This window comes from Ursus americanus, chromosome 14, assembly GCF_024610735.1.
Source record: "Ursus americanus isolate L20-20 chromosome 14, mUrsAme1.1.p, whole genome shotgun sequence".
NCBI classification, from domain to species: Eukaryota; Metazoa; Chordata; class Mammalia; order Carnivora; family Ursidae; genus Ursus; species Ursus americanus.
In genome coordinates, this window is record NC_142140.1 from 42,546,571 (window position 1) to 42,568,997 (window position 22,427).

The 22,427-nt window shown below is 50.4% G+C and overlaps 1 protein-coding gene across 1 annotated transcript in view; it reads left to right on the plus strand.

Moving 5' to 3' along the window:
• Window positions 1-20,060, plus strand: part of CDCP1 (CUB domain containing protein 1) — a 56,382-nt gene extending 36,322 nt beyond the window's left edge. Inside the window, exons 5-9 of the mRNA XM_045778552.2 lie at window positions 9,006-9,227; window positions 10,245-10,625; window positions 12,578-12,943; window positions 15,651-15,738; window positions 17,768-20,060. Coding sequence (XP_045634508.1) covers window positions 9,006-9,227; window positions 10,245-10,625; window positions 12,578-12,943; window positions 15,651-15,738; window positions 17,768-18,185 — 1,475 coding nt within the window. The 3' untranslated portion in view covers window positions 18,186-20,060. The remainder of the gene's footprint in view (window positions 1-9,005; window positions 9,228-10,244; window positions 10,626-12,577; window positions 12,944-15,650; window positions 15,739-17,767) is intronic.
• Window positions 20,061-22,427: the final 2,367 nt, after the last annotated feature.

Sequence of the window (22,427 nt, forward strand, 5' to 3'; positions counted from 1 at the left end):
ACTGTCAAAATTTCATCATCGCAATGTTGAAAACAGCCACGCAAGCATCTGGAGATGGTGTGGGTTTGAGGTTAGGAGACCGAGGGATTTGTTTATCATCTCCGCTGTGGTGAGTGCGGCCGGTTTACTGCATTTCCCAGAACAAGAGCTGAGTTGATTCGTGACTCCTTGAATTGTTAAACCAGTGTCAAGAAGGGTCTGGCTTTAGTTGCCAGGTAAGTAAAGAGCGGTTAACTGCAGTTTAACACTGTTTGGTGGTGTCACGGCTTCAGGTAGAGTGTAGGGTCTACCCGTGTGGATTTGAATTCCGGATCCCCTACTTACCAAGTGACTGTGGGCCAGGCGCTTAACCTGTGTGTGACTCGGTTCCCCATCTTAACATAGAGAGGATGGGCCCACCGTCGTAGGGGTGTTTGCAGGATGAAATGAGGTGCACAGTGCCTGGCGGGTCGTAAGCGCTCTTTGAGTGTTGTCCCGCAGAGTTCTGGATCAAGGAAGGGATACAGGGTTGAAAAAGACAGCACTTGTCCTTGGAGATAGACTACGACCCAGAAGAGATAGGCAGGGGGTCACTTCACAGGAGTTTCACTGGTGTGGCGCGGGGTTCAGGGTTGCGGGAGGCTGGCAGGAAGTCCAGGGGGAGACTCATGGCAGAGCCTGGTGCTTTCCAACCAACGTGGGAGGCCCGGATGGTTGGTGCCCCTCATTGCCACAGTCGGGCTCTGTGTGCTTTTTCTGCTCTTTCTTGGCCTTGGAGGTGAGAAAGAAGCAGCTTGGGGTGGGGAGGGGCTTCAAGAGATTGAGCCCCTTGGGTAGGAGCCTCTGCCCTTCTTTCCCCCACGAGTGCGGAGCCAAACATCCTACCGCTGGTCCCCCGTGGAGACCTCCCTCCTGCTGCACCTCCCTGAGCCCGGGCCAGGGCCTCTTGCCCCTCGCTTGTCCCCCTCTGCCCCCAGGAGAGGAAACAACTGCCCAAACCAAAACCACTACTCCAAGAGCGCTCAGGGGAGGGATTGCATTCGTCACACACCGTGTTGTATTTATCCATCTGCATGGCTGTGTCCCACCAAACTCCTCCCAGTCAGAAATCTGTCTTATTCCTCTATCTTCCCATACCCACCGCAGTTTCTGGCACATAAATCCTTATCCTAATCTCAGGAGGCAGCCTCTTGCCCAAAGGGACTCAAGAACCAGCGGGATCCAGTGGCACAGCCCATCGGAAGGGGCAGGTGGCTATGCCTCAGTGGGGGCACCCGGGAGACTGGCTGTTCCAGGAAGTCAGATGAGGGGAAGAGCCTGAGAAAGAAGAGCAGGAGACCTCCTCAAGCCTAGAGATGGGCTGTCAACAGCAACCACGCAAAGCCAAAGCCTCAGCAAGGGCGGAGGCAGCCATCAGAGCCCAGCCAGCACCCAGGACCCTCGTCATCCACAGCGGGACCTGACCACAGTGGGTCCACGCTGCAAAAAGAATAAAATAAAAACAATCTCTTCAGGTGGGGAGCAGGCAGGTGTTACCTTGAACCTAATTGTCTGCTCCCCAAAACCCTGCTATCCACCCTCTCTCTACTTTGCTCAAGAGTATCAGATAGGGGCGCCTGGGTGGCACAGTCGTTAAAGCGTCTGCCTTCGGCTCAGGGCGTGATCCCGGCATTCCGGGATCGAGTCCCACATCGGGCTCCTCTGCTGGGAGCCTGCTTCTTCCTCTCTCACTCGCCTGCTGTGTTCCCTCTCTCGCTGGCTGTCTCTCTGTCACATAAATAAATAAAATCTTTAAAAAAAAAAAAAAGAATATCAGATAGCCTCCAATTAGACATGGAGTAGACCCGGTGGAGTCCTACAGGGGTGTCTTTCCACGGCTTGACCACAGACATCCTGTGTCGTGGGATGAGGAATGTGGGCTGCCCTGGGTCTGAGGAGTAACCCATCCGGCCTCTTGAGACCATGTTTGTGAGCCCTGACGACTTATGTTGTCCAATGCACACAGCTCAGCCCGGTTCCAGAGCTCAGTTCACCTTCATCTCTACCAAACAAATCTTATTTTTCAGTGTTCTATTCTGCACTCTCTTTTTTATTTTTTGATAGTACAATACGGTTGACCCTTGAACAACGCAGGTTTGAACTGCATGGGTCCACTTATACAAAGACTTTTTTTTCCCCAATAAATACAATCGAATACCATGAAAGTATTTTCTCTTCCTTATGATTTTCTTTTTTTTTTTAAAGATTTTATTTATTTGACAGAGAGAGAGGAAGCATGAGCCGGGGGAGGAGCGGAAGGAGAGAGAGCAGGGTCCCTGCTGAGCAGGGAACCTGATGATGCAGGACTCCATCCCAGGACCCCGAGATCATGACCCGAGCTAAAGGCAGGCACCCCCTTTATGATTTTCTTAATTTCTTTTCTCTAGCTGACTTTATTGTAAGAATACAGTACATCATACACATGACATAGAAAATATATGTTAATCAACTCTGTTATTGATAAGGCTTCTGGTCGACAGGAGGCTATTTTAGTTAAGTTTTGGGGGGAGTCAAAAGTTTTATGGACATTTTCAACTGTGGGAGGGGGTCCGCGCCCCTACCCCTACACAGTTCAAGGGTCAACTGTACTACCCTGTCATACCTGGTGTTAGTGCCCCATCATTTCCTGGAGCTATACAAGATAATTTTGTCCCTCTTGGAGTTTCATCCTGATAGTCACGGTAGAGAAACAAGGTCTCTATTGTCTCCTGCAGCCTGTTCCTCTTTTTGTATCATTTCTGCAAGGTTCAAGTGGCCCTGCGGGTACTGATTACACAAATTCATAGTAGTTTGCCCCACTATACGGTTCCCTTTAGCCAGAGCAGACCGCTAGCCTGCTGCTTCATGCATTCTCCTCCAGCTTTTCGAAGGTATGTTCACTTGCTCTGAAAATACCAGACTAGTTTCTTCAAAACCCATGGGCTTCTGGGTTATCATGACTCAACTAAGGTGGATGAACAGGAGTTTCCAGCTTGTTACACGGTGTGCTTCCATTAACTGGTCTGAGTAAATGCTGGTTGGGGAAGCAGTCCTATGGCTTCTTTTTCAGCTTCTGTAGATCCCCACAAGCCACCTGGAGCCCTTAACGAAATGTGGACTCCGTTTTTGGTTTTGGTTTTTGTTGGGTAACTCAAGCTCGGTGAGTCTTACATTTGCCCTGGCAGAGTCGACGCGTACTGTGGCCTCTGACTTATTCCCGTGGAGCCCATTTTTATTTTAAAGCAAGAAATCTCGGGGCGCCTGGGTGGCGCAGTCGATTAAGCATCCGACTCTTAATTTCAGCTCAGGTCATGATGTCAGGGTCGTGAGATCGAGCCCCATATCCAGCTCTGCGCTTAAGATTCTCTCTCTCCCTCTCCCTCTGCCCCCCAGCGCCCCCCCACTCCAAAATATAAATAAATAAATAAATAAATAAATAAATAAATAAATAAATAAATAAATACTATCTGCAGGTTCTACAAAAATTGTTAGGGGTCTTTTTGAAACTTCAGGCAAGAAGCTAATCCCAAGGGTTTCCAGTGTCAGGAAGTATCAAATAGTGAAAGGTGGTCTTTTTTTTGGGAGGGTGAGCAAAGGTCTTTTCAAACCCCCAGCTCAAGTGTTTATTACAGGAAGGAAACGTGCAGTGTTGTAGAAACAATATGGGATCTCTTGCCATGGGAAACATCTATTAGTTCCTAGCCTTGAGCAAATACTTGGAACCTCTCTGAGGTCTCTTTCCGCTGTGAACTGGTGACACTCACACCTATCGTCCTCCTCCTGGGGAGGGTAGGATAAGGCAACTTGTCAGCACACAGGAGACGCTGAGTAAAATCTGCCTTATCTTTTTATAGATTCACAAATGTAGATACTGACGTTTCCCTTTAAAGCACCCACCTCACCTGTGACAGGTGAGAGCTGCCTCCTTCCCTCCTGTCCAGACCCCTGAAGCCACCTGTGAACACAAGCCTTCGGCAGCGTGGGAATTTACCGTGTCTACCCCGAGAGCCAACCAAAACTGTGGAAAGAAGCCACATCAAATGACTAACGAATGGGATGTGTCTGTAGAACTGGAAAGCCAGATACCTGGCGATGTGTGAACCCAGGGGCCAGGGTCCTCCTGACGCTCCCTGTGGAGCAAGGTCTATCTTGCCCCAGAATCAGGATCGTTTTCCTCAACAAACTCCACTGTCTGTTTTGGCTCAAGTGTGGGGTGTCTCATCACTGTCCTTGATCCTTCTACAGTGACCTTCAAAAGAAATATGAACTCTGAAAGCGTGGGACCATTCCGCACCCACCAGAACGGCTAAAATGTGAAACCAAATGTTGGCAAGAACGTGGGGCCCTGGAACCCGGACACACGGCTGGCAGGAGGGTACAAAGGCACAATCACTTGAGAGAACAATCTAGAGAAATGAAACCGTAAGTCTACTCAAAGACCTATAAAAGGATATGTATACAGCAGTTTTACTCATCATGGGAAACAACCTAAATCTCCGTCAATCTAGGAGCAAGCAAGTGTGGTATATTCATTCTTTGGGACACCACTCTGCGATGACAAGGAAAAAGTGACTGATATCCACAACAACATGGAGGAGCCTTAAATACATTTTCCTGAGGGGAAAAAGCCAGACAGGAGAGTATATATCCTATGATTCCATTTATAGGAAGTTCTAGAACAGGCGAAATCTGCAATGATAGAAATCAGAGAGTCATGGCCTTTGTGGGGCATGACTAGAAGTCAAGCAAAATTGATCAGAAAGGGGCACAAAGGACCTTCCTGGGGTAATAGAAATGTTCTCGATTTTGCTCTGGGTGATAAATATGACGGATGTGTACAGTTGACAAAACTCATCACACTGAACACTGAGGAACCGTACATTTACTGTATGTAAATTACACGACAGAAAAGTCCAGGAAAGCTGCAGCCAGGGGTTAGCGAGTTTGGGAGTCAGGCTGCTCCTGGCTTGCTCTGTGACTTGGGACAAGTTACTTAACCTTTCTAAGCTTCAGATTTGTAGTTTATAAAATCGACATGTTGAAAGCCGTATTACCTTAAACAAATCTAAACTTTGAGCGTCCCAAAGGAAAGGTCCATTTATGGTTGCAGACCATCGCTGGAGTACCGTGTGGGTTGTAAAAACAGGCCTTCCATCAATATTTAAAGAACTGTCTTTGAACTAAAGCAAGTCTGACAAATTTGGTGCATTTCTAATGCACATCAAGGGACAACTTTGCTCGCATCTTGGGATCAGATGGCCGTTGGTAGGTTTTTTCGGAAGGGGCATCATCCATATCTGAGCTTCCGGAAACCAGGCCCAGGGTTCCCACGGTTTCTTGTCTCCTCTGCACGGCCACCTGCCAGAGAAGAGGAAGCTGAGGTCCACAGAGGCCAAGAGCATCACAGAAACAGCACAGGCTTTGTAATCCGGAAGATGTGAACTTGGATCCTAGTCTCACCAACTCCTGGCCCTAGTTTCCCTGTCTGTCAACTGGGTATGATGAAGCCTGCTATGCTAGATTGTGTATTTGTTCCAAAATCTTCACCACCCCTTCTGGGGCAAGATTAGATTCGCTACCCCACTGGCTACACGCTTGGCCACGTGAGTTTGCTTCCACCAATGAAATGAGCAGAAGTGAGTGTTTCCCCTTCCAAGCAGAAGCTTCAGCACCCATCCTGTGGTTCACCTTTCAAACTGTCAGGGGACTGATGTGTCACAGAGCCTTCTCCTTTGGCCCAGACCTCAGAATTAAAAAGACATGGAGCACCTGGGTGGCTCAGTTGGTTAAGCGTCTGCCTTCAGCTCACGTCCTGATCCCGGGGTCCTAGAAACAAGCCTCATGTCAGGCTCCCTGCTCAGTGGGGAGCCTGCCTCTCCCCCTGCTCATGCTCTTTCTCTCTCTCTCAAATAAATAAATAAAATCTTAAAAAAAAAAAAAGATTTAAAAAGACATGCTCTTTTTTTAAAAAAATGCTTTTTTAAAGAGCGCTACAGCCAGCTCACAATGGATGTGTAAGGTGAATGAAAAATAATTCTTTGTTATTTTAACCCGTCGGATTTGGGGACCATTTGTTACTGCAGCATAATTTAGCCTGAGCTGACTGACACACCCCCTCTCAAGGATATCATGAGGATTAACAACCTGACGTATCATGGACTCTTTTTTTTTTTTTAAGATTTATTTATTTATTAGAGAGACAGCCAGGGAGAGAGGGAACACAAGCAGGGGGAGTGGGAGAGGAAGAAGCAGGCTCATAGCAGAGGAGCCTGATGTGGGGCTTGATCCCATAACGCCAGATCATGCCCTGAGCCGAAGGCGGATGCTTAACCGCTGTGCCACCCAGGCGCCCCCGCATCATGGACTCTTGACCATGTGCCAGATAATGCAGGTTATAGAGAGCCCTAAAGTTCACTTTCTTATGGGAAAAGCAGACAACTAATTGGAAAATGAGGACTTCCCATTAAAGAGAGACTGGCTTCCTTCTTAAACCAGACCGTAATGGCATTTAAAACATTTCTAAAAGCATAAATTCCAAGGGAAATGATAAATGGAAAGTAAACAGTGTTCTAACATTTCCCAGCATGGGACGCAGAGAAGTAACTGATTTAGCAGGCCTGAAAGTGCAGAATCCAATCCCACAGTGGGAAACACCGAGAAGAAACGTTCAAAGGCAGGATTTGGCAACAAGTCACCTTCAGAACAGGGACTAAAAGTGGGAGAAGCCACGCCAGCCCCAGATCCACCAGGCAGCCCCGGAACACTCCTCCCCCAGGCAACGGAAGATAGGAGTCTCTTCCCTGGAGAAGGGACGTTTTTGACCCAAAGATCCCAGTTGCACTGAAGGTAAAGGTGCTGGACACGGGCAGCTTGAGTAAGATTGATGTGCTGACTCTCGAGGCCCCATCCTGCTTCCTTCGTGGGAAGCCCTGAGAGTGTTTCCTCCATTTGGTGGGTGGTGGGCTCTTCTTTGGGGGAATCCAACGAACCCAAGAGAAGAGACTTGAACATGCAGTTGTTACGGGTTCCCCAGGAAGCAGTCTGGTCAGATCACCCTCGAGAAGCTCAGTCAGCCAGCAGAGGGATTCCAAATAGTGTGTGATGCCCTGCTCCTGGCTCCTCTCCTGGGGTAACGACAGGTACGGATTTGTTATATTTCTCTGCAGATCTTGTTTCTCTTCATTTACATACGTAAGTATATACACTTAGAAGTAGCGATTACATTTGATGCCGAGATTGTGTAATCGAACGGTGTCGTAGTGTACACATTGTTCTACGCTGGCTGTTTTAGTCAATACTGTATCTTGGAAGTTCTTAGATTAGTGTATTTAGATCTCCCTCTTTTTTTTTTTTAAGATTTTATATATTTATTAGGGAGAGAACGAGCGAGCGTATGCACAAGCAGGGGCAGCGGCAGAGGGAGAGGGAGAAGCAGACTCCCCGCTAAGCAGGGAGCCCAGTGTGGGACTCAATCCCAGGATCCTGAGATCACGACCTGAGCTGAAGGCAAACGCTTCACCGACGGAGCCATCCAGACGCCCCTAGATCTCCCTCTTTCTTTCTAAGTGCTAAATAATATTCTGTTCAGGAATGTTCCAGAGTATTTCACCCTTCCTATATTACATGGTGTCCGGTTTTCGACAGTTCCGGAGCTGCCGTGCAAACACAGGCAAGTAGTCCCCGGTCACACCGCGGGGGTCCCAAGGGTGCAGGCTTTCATCCTCACCTTCTACTCTTCGTTTTAATTTGCTTTTCTGTGATGACGAGTGATATCACAAGTGATACCAAGAGCTCTTTATATTTTGAATATGTGAACATTTCAGTTTCCCTCTCTGTGAACTGCTCAATCCATCCATCTGACAAGTATTTCCTCCCGATGTGTCCCTTGTCCTTCAGTGTTTTGGTACCAATTGTCAGATCCCTAAATCTTTTTTTCTTTTATAATTTACACTCCACATTTATAAGGATATTCTCTTTGCTTTGAAATACCAGTCTTATTTTATTCTTTTACTCATGGGAGAAACAGGTCTGGCCCAGACAGGAGTGGTTCATCTTTTTCTCATTTATTTGAAATATAGCACTTATTAGAGACTAAATTATAATATTGATCGAGTAATATATGTGAATAATAATAACATCTGTGAAGAAATATAATATCTCTGAATCTTCTATCCCCATGCTAATGCCACCTTGCTGCTAATTACTCTTCGTAGCAGGAGAATATTTCAATAAACAGCGGTAAGTCTCACGTGTTAACTATCACACAGCCACTAAATTAGTGAATATTTTCAAAGACTCGTGAATATGAAAACTTTATGGAACAATAAGTAAACCTGTGGAAAGTAATAAAGTAAAAGCTGAGTATAAAATTTTGTATATACTCTACTCTTAAGCAGTTGAAAATATGCATGCTTATGAACAAGGACTAAAATGAATTCGAAGAAGTAAAAACAGTTAAATATGGGTGGTAGAAATTCAGGCCATTATTTTTCTTTTTAAATTTCTTCTAAAGTTCTTGTATGTTCTTTTTTTTTTTCAAGATTTTATTATGTGAGAGAGAGAATGCACAAACGGGGGAGGGGCAGAGGGAGAGGGAGAAGCCGACTCCCCAATGAGCAGGAAGCCTGATGTGGGTCTCGATCCCGGGACCCTGGGATCATGACCTGAGCCGAAGGCAGATGCCTAACTGACTGAGCCACCCAGGCACCCGCTTGTATATTCTCTTAATAATAAAACATGTTGGGGATGGGGGGATGGGCTAGCCCGGTGATGGGTATTAAGGAGGGCACATATTGCATGGAGCACTACATCAAAAACTAATGATGTACTGTATGGTGACTAACATGGCATAATAAAAAAATAAATAAATAATTAAAAAACAAATAATAATAATAATAAAACATGTTTCCAATGGTCCACAGCCTTGAGAGGTTTTGTGCTAATTTTCGCCCTTTTGCGGGGCGGCTGCTGATCCCTGCTTCAGACCTGTTTTCCCTTCGTGGTTTCAGATAAAATCTACCTGGTTGACTTGAGTAACGAGCAGGCCATGTCGCTCACCATTGAGCCACGGCCCATCAAGCTTAGCCGCAAGTTTGTCCCTGGCTGCTTCGTGTGTCTGGAGTCTCGGACCTGCAGCAACAACCTCACCCTGACCTCCGGCTCCAAACACAGGATCTCCTTCCTTTGTGATAACCTGACTCGCCTGTGGATGAACGCCGAGAAAACCATAAGTACGCCCCCCTGGTTAGCACCATCCTCCGTCGCCATGGGCCGCTCTTGCTGCCCCGCCGCCATGTCTTCTTAGTGGGGTCTGCTGGGTGGGCTGTACATAGTGTGATCCGAGATGTCGTCCTCGGTGCAGAGTGAGCAAGGGCGGGCAGCAGACAGTGAGGTGGGGACGTGCCCCGCTAGGACCAGAGCCTCAGTGGGAGCGGGCATCCTTCAGAAGTGCATGGCACTCGCGAGGTCATGTTTGTGTCCTCTGCCCAGCCTTCCAGCATCTCTCCTGAGATCCTCTCCTCTGTGTAGCCTCCCCGCCCCCCATATTCCCCATCCCCGCCTCCAGACTCACCGTGCACTTGTCTCCTCTTGCATGAGACCGAGAGTCTTGAGGTCAAGAATTGTGGCTTGTTCCATTTTTTTGTCCCTTTAGCCCCTGGTGGTGCTGGACATGTATTAGTCACGTAATAAATGTTTGATGAATGGAGAACAGCAAAACCCCTAGTCCCCTCCCCGCTGGGCCGGCAGGACCTCCAACATGGATACTCTTAGAGTTTCTACGATGCAGCCGCTGGGGCCACAAGACGCGAGGCAGCCTTCCCCGCTAGGAAGTGGCAGAGCTGGGGTGCCAGCTGGTACCTCCCCGATGCCATCCCTGCTCTGACCGCTGCCCCAAGCTACCTCCCCATAGTCGGGGACGTTGGGAAGCAGGATGGAGGAAAAGCCCTGCCCTGCCCATACTTAGCATCTGAGACTCAGAGACACAGAAGAGAGGCCGACACACAGGAAGAGAACACCGCAACCCTAAATACTTCCCAGGTGTTGGTGTGCCAACTTAGGGCAGAATAAGAACGTGAGACGGAGAGAGGGGCAGCTAGCAAAGGAGCTTCAGGGAGCCCGGAGTGGGGGACGGAGTGGGAGAGGAGAGACCAAAGGGAAAAGCAAGAAAGCCTGGGGCGGTCTGTACAGCTGGGGAGGACACACGGCGGTCTGCTCCCTGCCCGGTACCACGAGCCCCTCTTTTCCAGGCTGCACGGACCACCGGTACTGCCACAGGAGGTCCTACTCCCTCCAGGTGCCGGGGGACATCCTCCAGCTGCCTGTGCAGCTGCACGACTTCTCCTGGAGGCTGCTGGTGCCCAAGGGCAAGCTGAGCCTGGCTCTGGTGCCCTCCCAGAAGCTGCAGCAGCACACGCAAGAGAAGGTCTGCAACACAAGCTTCAGCTACCTGGTGGCCGGCGCCGTCCCCGGCCAGGACCTTTACTTCGGCTCCTTCTGCCCCGGAGGCTCCATTGAGCAGATCCAGGTGAAACAGAACATCTCGGTGACCCTCCGCACCTTTGCACCCAGCTTCCAACAAGAGGCCTCCAGGCAGGGCCTGACCGTGTCCTTTATACCCTTTTTCAAAGGTAAGGAGGTCTCCCCCTCTCCCTCCCCATCTCCCTGCCCCTGGCTTGGTTGGGCATCCCTCTTATTTTGCTTCTGTGATCGTCTTCATTAAGTTGTCAACTTCAAGAGTAGGGAGAGCTGAGCGGGCTGGGCCTCTCCCCAAGAAATGTGCAAGGTGGTGTGTCCTCCTCCAGACTCCACCATTCACCTAGTGTGGAAAATCCCGGGAGTTAGAAGTAAGACTTTGACAGTGGGAGGTGACAGTTGGCAGGTAGCAGAACAAATAATCAGGTTCAAGCCTTTTTTGGAAGCAAGCAGGGGCATCCGTGAGAGCTAACCAAATAGTCCCGGGTCCCAGATGTGGAAGGTGGTAGCGTGAAAATCCTTACGCAGGCGTTTTTGTGAGTCGGCTTTGGCAATTCGGCATGTGGCGTGGAGTGCCCAGAGGAAGGCAGACTGGGGAGAGATGGGTCTCCGGAGCGCCAGGGTCCTATTCTCAGCACACGGGTGCAGCCCGTCCTGCGAGGCCGGTGGGGTCTACATCCCTCACAACGGTGAGCTCTCCCGTGGTTGGTTTTCAAAGTCACAGTCGCCATTACAAGTGGGTCCAACTCAGAGGCCATTTAAAAATTGACCAAGACTTTTATCTGAGGTTTACTTCGTACTTTGTTCCCAGAGACCCGAGTGGGGAGGGAGAAGAATCTTTGGCCATAAGATTAAGGTCAGTGCAGGCTGCCTGATAATCTCCCCAGCTCCCCGAGAAACTCCTTCTGGGGAGTCTTGGGAAACAAGCCATACCCTCCTCAGTGTGGAACGTTGGAGTGTCATCTCACCGGAAGCTCAGGTGGTGTGTCTTTCGGAGGTCTTCGGCTTCGTATTTCTACCATTTTTCCCAGAACCGGAAGCAGTTTAATCTCAGAAACAGAAATCGCTCTCTAGCAGTCCCACCGTGGAGCAGAGCGTCGGGTGAATCTTAGCTCTGTCGAGGGTGTTTCTGAAAGGAAGCTTTCAGAGATAACCAGTGGTTTGGTGAACTAGCCTGGGTTTCTCTGTTGTTGTTTGGTTGATTGGTTTTGTTCAAAAGACCTGAGCACCTAACCTGAAACTCTAATCTTGTGCTGACCAACGGTCACTGGCCACGTGTGGCAGCTTATACTTAAATCAATTACAAAATTTAAAATTCAGCTCCTCAGTCACATCAAGCACATTTCGGGTCTTCCACAGACACAACATGGCGGGCACCCAGGCGATACTGTGGGTTCAGTTCCAGACCGCCGCAATAAAGCAAGTGAAATGAGCTCTTTGGTTTCCTGGTGCATATGAAAGTTCAATTTACACCATATTGTAGTCTAGTAAGTGTGCAATAGCACTGTGTCTAAAAACACAACTTACATGCCTTAATTTAAAACTTCTTGATTGCCGGGGTGTGTGGCTCACTCAGTTGGTAGAGCCTGAGACCCTTGATCTTGGGGCTGTACGGTCGAGCCCCACATTGGGTGTAGAGATTACTTAAAAATAAAATCTTTGTAAGCAAAAACAAAAAGAAAAAACAAAAAACCCCAAACAACAACAAAAAACTTCTTGCTAAAAAATGCTAACCATCATCTGAGCTTTTAGCAAGTTGCAATCACTGATCACAGATCACCATAACAAATATAATAATGGAAAAGTTTGAAATGTTGCAAGAATCCCCAGAACGGGACACAGAGACACAAAGTGGCAAATGCTATTGGGAAAATGGTGCCACAGACTTGCTCGATGCAGGGTTGCCACAAACTTTCAATTTGTAAAAAAAAAAAAAAAAAAAACACGCAGAATCTGCAAAGCGCGATAGAGCGAAGCGTAGTAAAACGAGATGAGCCTGTGAAGAACTTTTCTGTCATTGCAGAAAACTCTAGAAAAGTCTAGATAGGTTAACATCCATTTTGATTCAGTGAAACATCTTGCATGGCTTCTCTCCCCTTTCCTGCAGAGGATGGTGTTTTCACGGTGACCCCAGACACAAAAAGCAAGATCTACCTGAGGACCCCTAACTGGGACTGGGGCCTGCCGTCACTCACCTCAGTGTCCTGGAACATCAGTGTGCCCAGCAACCAGGTCGCCTGCCTGACCTTCCTCAAGGAGCGGACCGGCGTTGTCTGCCAGACGGGGCGTGCGTTCATGATCATCCAGGAGCAGCGGAGCAAGGCCGAGGAGATCTTCAGCCTGGAGGACGATGTGCTCCCCAAGCCAAGCTTCCACCACCATAGCTTCTGGGTCAACATCTCCAACTGCAGCCCTGTGAGTGGCAAGCAGCTGGACCTGTTCTTCTGGGTGTTGCTTACCCCAAGGACTATGGGTAAGGGCCTACAAGGTCTTGTGGGGGTAGGGCTGGACAGCAAATTGGCAGGTGAAGGGTAGGGGGCAAGCCTGGGAGGTGAGTCAGAAAATGGGGATTTGGGGCCTGGCTGGCATGTATCAGTCAGCACTTGCATCAGTAATGCTACATAACAAACCACCCCAGAACTCACTGGCTTAAAGACAGCATTGATTATTGCTTACATGTTGGCTGGGCGATTCTGGTGTGAGCTGGGCTTATCTGGGTTCTCTCATTCATGCACTTGTGGGCAGCTGCAGGGGGCTAGAGGACTCTGCTGATCTTGGCCATGCATTCTCACACAGGCCTTGGCCATGCATTCTCACACTCCTGGGCCCAGCCACGATCAGCTGGGATAACTAGTTTGCTTGGCTCTCCTCCCCACGCTCCCTGACACTCCAGCCTAGGCCTTGTTCCCATGGCAGAGGCAGAGAGATCCAAGAGAGTCTGGAGGAAGCATACAAGGTCTGTCGATGGTTGGGTTAGGAACTCACACCATCCCTTCTACAGAATTCTTTGGGCCTGCCGCAATTCAAGGGGTGAACAAATACACTCCACCTCTTGGTGGGAGGAGCTGCAGAGTCACATAGTAAAAGGCAATGTTTGGGGAGGAGGGGAGAACCAGGGCAATTTTATCATCCATCTATCACTGTCATTTACTATTACTCTCTGGCGTAGGGGAAGACTCTTCACTCCCTTAACCTTCCTCGTCTTAGAGGGTAGATAGTAGTAACTACCTCACAGAAGTATCATTGGGAACTTAAGTGTTGGGGATTCAAATGTGGGGACCTGGAAAGCGTGACACAGAACTTGGTGCCGGCATTATTTTTTTAAGATTGTATTTATTTATTTTTAGAGAACAAGAAAGCGTGCGCACATGCGTGTGCTCACGCAAGCAGGGGGAGGGGCAGAGGGAGAGAGAATCTCAAGTAGACTTTGTGCTAAGAATGCAGAGCCTGACGCTGGGCTTGATCTCATGACCCCGAAATCATGACCTGAGCCAAAATCAAGAGTCAGACGCTTAAGCGACTGAGCCACCTCCGTGCCCCTTGGTGCTGGCATTTTTTTACTGAGTCCAATGAAACACGGGAATCCACTGAATGCCCTCGGTGGCAGGCCTCGTGCTCAAAGTTGCGGGATCTGCTCAAGAGTCTCCAGTGAGGAAATGCATGTGTGGCAGGGCAGTCGTGGTGGGGCCATGTTTGCCTTTATTCCAAGGTAGTTGCAGATCACCCCAGAGTGTTGGAACCAGAAGGGACTGTGGAGGTCATTTCTCCCAGCCCATTCCCTTTCTGGTGGTCAGAGACACTGTGGTGTCTGCCCAAGTCCACACAACTGGTTAGCAGGAAGAGAACTAATACAAAACAAAAGCCATGAATGAGAAGCTCTCCCCTACTCTCAGATTAGCTCCTGGGTTTTCTGACTCTCTTACATTCATTTTCTGTCATTTATTTCTTTTTTATTTTATTTTATTTTATTTTATTTTATTTTATTTTATTTTATTTTATTTTATTTATTTGATAGAGACACAGCGAGAGAGGGAACACAAGCAGGGGGAGCGGGAGAGGGAGAAGCAGGCTTCCCGCCGAGCAGGGAGCCTGATGTGGGGCTCGATCCCAGGACCCTGGGATCATGACCTGAGCCAAAGGCAGATACTTAACGACTGAGCCACCCAGGCGCCCCTGTCATTTATTTCTACTTATTTTTTTTTAAGTTTTACTTCTTTATTTAAGCAATCTCTATACCCACTGTGGGGCTTGAACTCATGACCCCGAGATCAAGAGCCACACGCTCCTCCAGCTGAGCCAACTAGGTGCCCCATTTACTTCTATTTCTCTCGTAACTTCTCCTTTTTTTTTCTTGTTGAACAAACAAGAACTTCTAATTCCTGTTTGGTGCAGGGTTCCCTGTCTGATTTACTTCCTTTGTCCTTTGTACCACTGTAGGAAAAGGACAGCACAGATGAAACGACCCTGTCCTTAGCGCCCTCACTTCTGACTTCTGCTTCCTGCTTTCCCCGACAGCTCTCTGCCCTGCTCTCCCATCTGAGCTGTGGCGCCTGGGTGGACACACCCTGGGGTAGGCCCACAATAGACTTTGGAGGGGATCTGGTAGGGCCTCCAGTAGGTTTTAGTTCTCTGTTACTGCCTCACAAACAGGCCAAGATTCAGTAGCTTAGCCAAGAACCATTTTTTTTGCTCACAATTCTGTGGGTCAGGAATTTGGACAGGACACAGTGGCATGGCTCTTCTCTGCTCTTGGATACCTGGGGCTGCCTCCAGATACCTCGAACAGCTAGAGGGTGGGGGATGGTTCACCGGGGGACAGGCGTCTGCTGCCGTGGTGCTTTCCGCCAGTTTCCCTCGCGGAGTCTCCACACGGTTGGCTTGGGCTTCCTCACAGCATGGCGGCCGCAGCATAGGCAGACTTCCTATGTGGTGACTGACCGGCTGCCCCTCAGACAGAAAGTACAAGAAGTTGCCAGGCTTCTAAAAGGCCCCAGCACCAGCAGGTCAAGAAGAGTCAAGAAGAAGGGAAATAGACTCCTCTTGCTGTGAGGAGCAGCATGTGTGTACGGGGAGGGAGGGGAGGGGTGGCGGCCATCTCTGCAGACCATCTGCCCCAGTTCATCGTCCGCCTCACCGTCCCCACGTCTCCTCATCCCTCTCCCTCGTGTCTCTGCTCACAGACCTGACTGTCATCATCATCGCGGTCGTGGGAGGTGGCGCCTTGCTGCTGTTTGCCCTCGGACTCATCATTTGCTTTGTGAAAAAGAAGTAGGTGGAATTTCTCAAACTGTCTTCAGCCGATCTGACGCCTCCTTAGATCACACAGACCAGAGCTGTCCTTAATTACTGACTTTTCTTGCCTCCCATTTCTCTCCCAGGGATCGCTGTTAAATACAGCAATGTGGGTTAAATACAGCCAGATGTGGGTTATGCTTGGAGGGGGGCGGTGGGGGCAGAAGACGCGGCTGGTGACATATGGTGGCCTGCGGTTTTCACGCAGTGGTCTCAGCACGAGCCCCCTGGGAATCATTTCCTGTCTGCGCATCAGACAGTGGTCATCACGGCATGATCGTGGCAGGAAAATGCTCCCGTCAGCCCCGCCGCACCAGGCCTCTGAGCCTGCGTCCTCTGTCACGTGGCGAGCGAACCCACGCCACCCCAGCTGGCTCTCCTCCCGTGTCTTAAACTTTTTGTGCGTGTTTGTTGGACTCCAGACAGGCACCAAAAAACAAGCCCCGTGGGCGAGAGGAAGGAAGGCCCAGTTACCTGACTCACCTCAGCTTCCACCCCCTCAGGATGACGGCGGCTATTTTATGAAGGCAAAGCGTTGACCTTTTGAGACACGACGCTCGCTGCCACCAGATTTTTATCAGTTCTGCGCGTAGTTCTGATTAAAGCCAGGAGGGAGAGGGAAATTGCTTTCCTTAACGCAATTCAACATTGCAACAAGCTGAAGAGAATTTTTTTTTTTTTATTAACTGGGGCCGTGAGCAAACCACCGAAATTCCCGATCCACGGTGGAACTGTCTAGAAACATCTCCACCGATGAGGAAGGGGCTGCCCGCGGCAGATGCAGGGAAAAGCCTCTTCTCCGTGAAATGGGGTTGTACAGCTACCACACAGGGGGAAAGGACTTCTTTCAACAAATGATCATTCTGTGGTTTCTCTAGGAAACGTTCTTGTCTGGGGTGCAGTCTCTGCCGGGCCCCTGCTTCTTCATCAGGAGGGAACTGGGCGGGCGGAGGGTCTCTGAACTGCCCCGCTTCTGGCCTGAGCAGAACCCTGGGGGAGACAGTCAAGGCTCCGTGGAGCACAAAGGAGGGGCGTGTATCTCAGGGCTTCAGGCAGGAGCTTTTGGAAGCCCTCCTCCCAGCCAGAGACTCAGTGTTACAAGCTAAATGTACTAGATTATTTTTATCTCAGGAAAGGACAGGGAGCCTGTCCACAGTCAGTGAGCCCTCCGCCCATTATGTTAATTGAGCTAATGTCCTCCCTTTGAATCCCCGGTCAGCTAAAAAGCCAGCATCCCCCGCTCTTGGCTCGTGGAGATGGAGGGCGAAGCTTTGTTTTCCGGCGCGGAGAGTGCTAATGCCCGTCCACACCCAAGTACGAAAGAACATTAGGAAGCAGAGGTTAATGGTGATATCCAGGCGCTCTGGCGTGCCCCAGCCTGAACGTTGTCTTCTTTTGAGCTCTTTCCCTTTAAGCAGGCTGGTCCCCTTATGCAGGCTACTGCTGAAGGGACTGGATCCCTCTGCTAATCCTGAGTCCCACTGTCCCCAACTCCAGCTGGAAGCTAAGATGCAGCCTTGCAGCCCGAGTCTCCTCTGCTCTGTCATGTAGAATCCAGATGGTCAGAGCCCCACGCAAAAGAGGGATGAAGCATTAGCTACGGGAAAGACCGCGTCCTAGAGGGCTGGCCGAGGCATGACCACGCCGGACGCGGTTGGGCTGAGGCACCACCCTTTCTCCTAGCGAGGAGGGGCTGGTTGTCAGCTGTTCCCACCCCTGGATACCCTGCGGCCACTGAGGCAAATCCAAGAGCAGACAGTGTTAAACGGGCCCTCTCTAAACCACGCTCTGCTCCCGGGACCGCTGTGAAGCCTGGAGACAGAAGCTGGTCCCTCCTACATGCTCCCAGAGGACAGAAGTTTCAGCTTCAAGGGCTAAGGGATTTGAGGGACGTGGAGGAGACATGCGAGAACCCCGAAGGGCCCCAGTTCCAGTAGGGCTCTGCAAGGGGAGCACAGCTAAGATGCTGCTCTTCCTGACTCTTCTCTGGTTCTCATTCTCTCAGTAGGAAAAAGAAGAAAAGCAAAGGCCCACCTGTAGGCATCTACAATGGCAACATCAACACCCAGATGCCGATGCAGCCAAAAAAGTTTCAGAAAGGACGAAAGGACAGTGACTCCCACGTGTACGCTGTCATCGATGACACCATGGTGTATGGGCACCTGCTGCAGGATTCCAACGGCTCCTTCCTGCAGCCAGAGGTGGACACCTACCGGCCCTTCCAGGGCCCCACGGGGGACTGCCCCCCTTCCCCACCCCCCATATGCTCCAGGGCCCCGACTGCAAAGCTGAGCACAGACGAGCCATCCCCTGCCTTCCCTGCTGAGTCTGAGAGCGAACCGTATACCTTCTCCCACCCCAACAACGGGAACACAGACATTCCCTTGCTGGACACCCATGAGCCAGAGGATCCCGGGGAGTAACGGGGACCCATCCCAAAGACTTTGCCTAAAGCAGGGCACTAAGACACCCTTTTAGGGGTCTCAGGCAGAAATCCTAAAGAGGAATTCTATGGAAGGAGCAGCAGGAGGTTTTCTAGGATGCCGCCGACCTCTGATTTCCAAGTGGACTCATTCCAATAATGGGATGTTGAAAGTGATGAAGTCCGACCCGGATACAATCGTCACAGTTCACGGCCTTCTGAACTCAGGGTGGGTTGTAAACCAGCCCATAACGAGAGAGGAGAGCTGTGAGTCACCACGCACGAGGTGGCAATGAGCTCTGGATTTGGATCTGGATCTGGACCTCTTCAGGGCAACCATTCCAGTCCCTCGGAGCCCATCCAAGGTCCCTGCTCCCACTGGAGCCCCCTGGATGAAAATGACAATGTGCCTTATTATTATGATTATTTATTTGGTGGTCCTGTCTAAGAGGTCGAATGCATAACCACATAGGTCTTTTTACCTGACATGGTGACAACTCGCACAAACTGGTTGGATGGCTGGGTTTTGACTTCTCCCAACCACTAGATAAACATGTGCCAGTCCCCCGGCAGGTGGGAATGACTTGCAGTCTGTCCAGCCAACGCAGCGTCTGTCTGCTGGAGGGCATTGATAAGCGACTTTCTGACTCTCTTGCTTTGCGTGAGGTTATCCCACTGCACGTTCACTTGAGTCCTAGAAGTAAGAAACATGTCCTCGAATTGCTGTGTGTGGCTGTCCCTGTTCCAGCAATACTTTGGCATTGAAAGAGAAATTTAGAGAGTATTTTCAACCTCTAGCAATGTCTACAAATACACCAGAGTAGGGCCACCGTATTAGCTCCTTGTTGCTACTGTAACCAGTGACCTCAAGCATGACGGCTTAACACAACATAGATTTCTTATCTTACGGTTCTGGAGACCAGAAGGGCAAAGTGGGTGCTCCTGGGCTAAAATCAGGGAGTCAGCAGGCTACACTTCTTCTGGAGGTCTTAGGGGAACCTTGGTTTCCTTGCCCTTTCAAGCTTTTAGAGGCTGCTGGCAGTCCATGCCTCCGACGGCGGGTCCCGCTGTGGCGCCCACGCTGGCTCGGGGACACTGATGCTCCTCCTTCCTTCTTTGCTTTATATGGGCCTTTCACTTATGAAGCCCACCCACCCAGGTAATCCAGGAAAATCTCCCCACGTCCAGATCTTTAATCACACGGAAAAGTCCCTTTTGCCACATAAGGTAACGTAGCCTCAGGTTCTGGGGGATTCGGACATGGACATCTTTGGGGACCTATCACAGTGTCCCACCACTGCAAGAGAGACTACGAAACGACCCAGTCCTCAGGTGTGTTTTGTCTGGCCTGCAGAATCTTTTTGAAGAAGTCGTTACTAACATTTAAAATGATGCAATCTTTGCATAAAAATCCAGATCAGATCTGGCCGTTGCTGGGCTCACACTGTCACCTGGCAGCAGCTGGTGGGGCACCTGGTTCCCCAGTTCACCCCAGTCCCCACTACTCCCTCTCGCCTCCCTCACTGAGGCTGAGTGTCCGTGGCCACTCATCAGTGCCCCCCTCCGCGCCCAGGGGTTGCTTTGTTTATAATGAAAGGGAAAGTTTGGGACCCGTTTGTGTCTGTTGTCAAAGGAGAAGACGGGCCCCGAGGTTGGTGTGCGTTTTAGGAAGGTTTTTTCTCATACACGGCCCGCATCCCTCATTTATACTAACGACCAGCCCAGCCCCCGGGAGCGAGAGCGTTTGCCTCCGTGGGCCCTGCTCTCATCTGGGAGGGGAGCGATTGCGTTCGGCTTGTGGGCACGGTCCAAAGGTCAATGTTTCTGTGGCCACACCTCCTTTAAAAAATAAACACGCTTCGTTGTGTTCGGTGAATTCTGGAAGTGCACTGCCTGACTTGCTCGTGTGTGCTGCTTTGCTTCCATGAAAAGGAGTTGTGCGATCTCCTAGATGCAGTGTATTCCAAGGCCTCTTGAACTCTTTCCAGAAGGAAGAGTTGGTTGTTTGGCTGACACCCTGGGTGCAGCCCCTGGCACCTTTCCCTTTTAAAAAGGTGGGTCCCTGCCCAGTTACCTTCGGCCTCCCGACCCCCTGATGAAGGGGCTTCCCCCCCCCCTCGCCCCCGCAGCTGACATTGTATCATGACTTCAGATCACCGCTGGAGCCCTGGCCTGGGCGCTCTGTATCCCGCTGCCCAGGAGCGTGGCGGGCCACCCTTGGCCTCATTGTCGTCACACCCTCCGCCTTTACTTACAAGGGCCCCATGGGGCCATTTGCTTTTAACCGAGAGCTCAAAACTCCAGGCCCAGTTGCTATCTTCCTGAGACCCCAGGAGAATGTAATGTTTTCTGAAGCTAGGCCTCCCTGGAGGTGCCAGCCCAACACGCCTCTGACTCTTTTCTTTAAAGCCCAGAGCCCACTGAGGTAAAATACGTCGGCGGGGTGACTGGAAACCACTCGGACACATTTGCCGACACCGACTGTGTGCCCTCCCGCTGGGTCTGCGGACGCCTGGGCTGCCTGCACGCCCGACCGTGATGCTTGTGCGGAAGCCCGGCTCCTGGAGGACGGGGCTCTAATGCTACGGTCGCTTTGTGCAGGAGGAGAAAGTCTCAGGAAGAGTCGGGAGTGGGGGGAGGGGGGAAGCACGCCCTTGGGAATGGAACCTTGGTCAAGGTTAGAGGACTGGTTTGTGTGGATCTGCAGTGCTTAACTGGGAATAATTTATCTCATTGTAGATACTTTTTAGGTACCATTTTATTCATTTCCTACACTTTCTTAAATAAACGAATGTACAGGAAAGGAAAGTGGGCATCGAATTGTTTAAATGCTTTGGCTATTTGTCCCCTGGTTCGGCTGAGGCCCAGATCCCCCAGTTTATCCCAACAGGCTCGGCAGGAGCTCACCAGATGTTGTCTTTTCTGTGTGTTTATGGTACCGGATGCCAGGCTTTGGGCTGCCAGTGGGTAACTGAGAGGCCAGAGACTTTTCTGTTCTGTCCTTGTTGAGACACCGTGAGCCTCTCTGTGTGACCACTCCGATACCCCCATAGAGGTCTTGGGCCACCCTTGCCATTGACCGAAATGGAGCCCTAAGCCCCATGCGGGTCACCGACCACCAGAACAGAAGCAAAGGGAGGCTGGTGGGAAAGGGAAGCTCCAATGGGCCCTCCACCATTCACCTTGCCCTTGGAGAAGAGACCCAAGTGCACCGAGGAGACAGGATATTGCTGTGTAAGAAACCACCCCACACTTAAGTTAGGAATAGTCTTTATTTTGCTCACAGATCTGAGCAGAACTCATCAGGGACAGCTTACCTCTCTGGGCAACTCAACTGGACTCTTCCTTCAAGATGGTGGCATCACTCAGCTGGTGAGTCTACAGGCTGCCAGCCAGGAGCTTTGATTCCTCCTCCCCTGGACCATTCTGCAGGATCTGGGGGGCTTTTTTGCAACACGGTGGCTGTGTTCCAAGAGCAAGTGTTCTCAGAGCAGAAAGTCAGAGCTGCCAGTGTCTGGAGACTTGGGCCAGGAAGCCGGCATGGCGGCACTTCCATTCCAGTCTCCGGGCACATTCATCACAGGGCCTACACACATTTAGAGGGGGAAGCAAAGAACCCGCGTCTCAGTGGGAGAGGGGTCAAAGAGTTTGCGGCCATCTGCTTCAGTGGGGCCAGGGAGATCGGAGCCAAGTGTCCGAGCCCCTAGACAGCACTAACCAACACCTTTTCTCTTGATCACCACATTCACATCTGGGCCACATTCCACCTGTCTGGCTACTCTTCCTCCTGGATCCTGTTCTTGGACTTCAAGCTTCAGTCTTTGGGCTTCTGGCCTTTTCGCTCAGCACACTGCCCCTTGGGGTTCTAACCATGTCGTCTGTTCTACGATGAGAATGCCCCCACGTCTAGCTGATACCCTCCTGGGCGCCAGGCCCACATTTTCAGCAGCCCTCTGGTTCATCAGCTCACATGTCCCCGTGTGCCCCAAACCTGATCACTCCAGAGGCAAATTGACTCTTTCCTCATCCCCTTGCACTAAACCTTTAACGTGAGTTCACTTCCTGACTCTGCCCCTAGCTAGCTGGGTGGCCTTGAGTTGGGTTCTGTTTCTCAAACATCTACACAAGAGTCAGTCTTCCAAGGTCACATCCATCTCAAAAATGCTTTGACTCTTCCCATCACCCAGGCCCGGGTATTGGACCGGACTTTGGTTCACCCCTGTCACTCACCCTGATTGCTTTA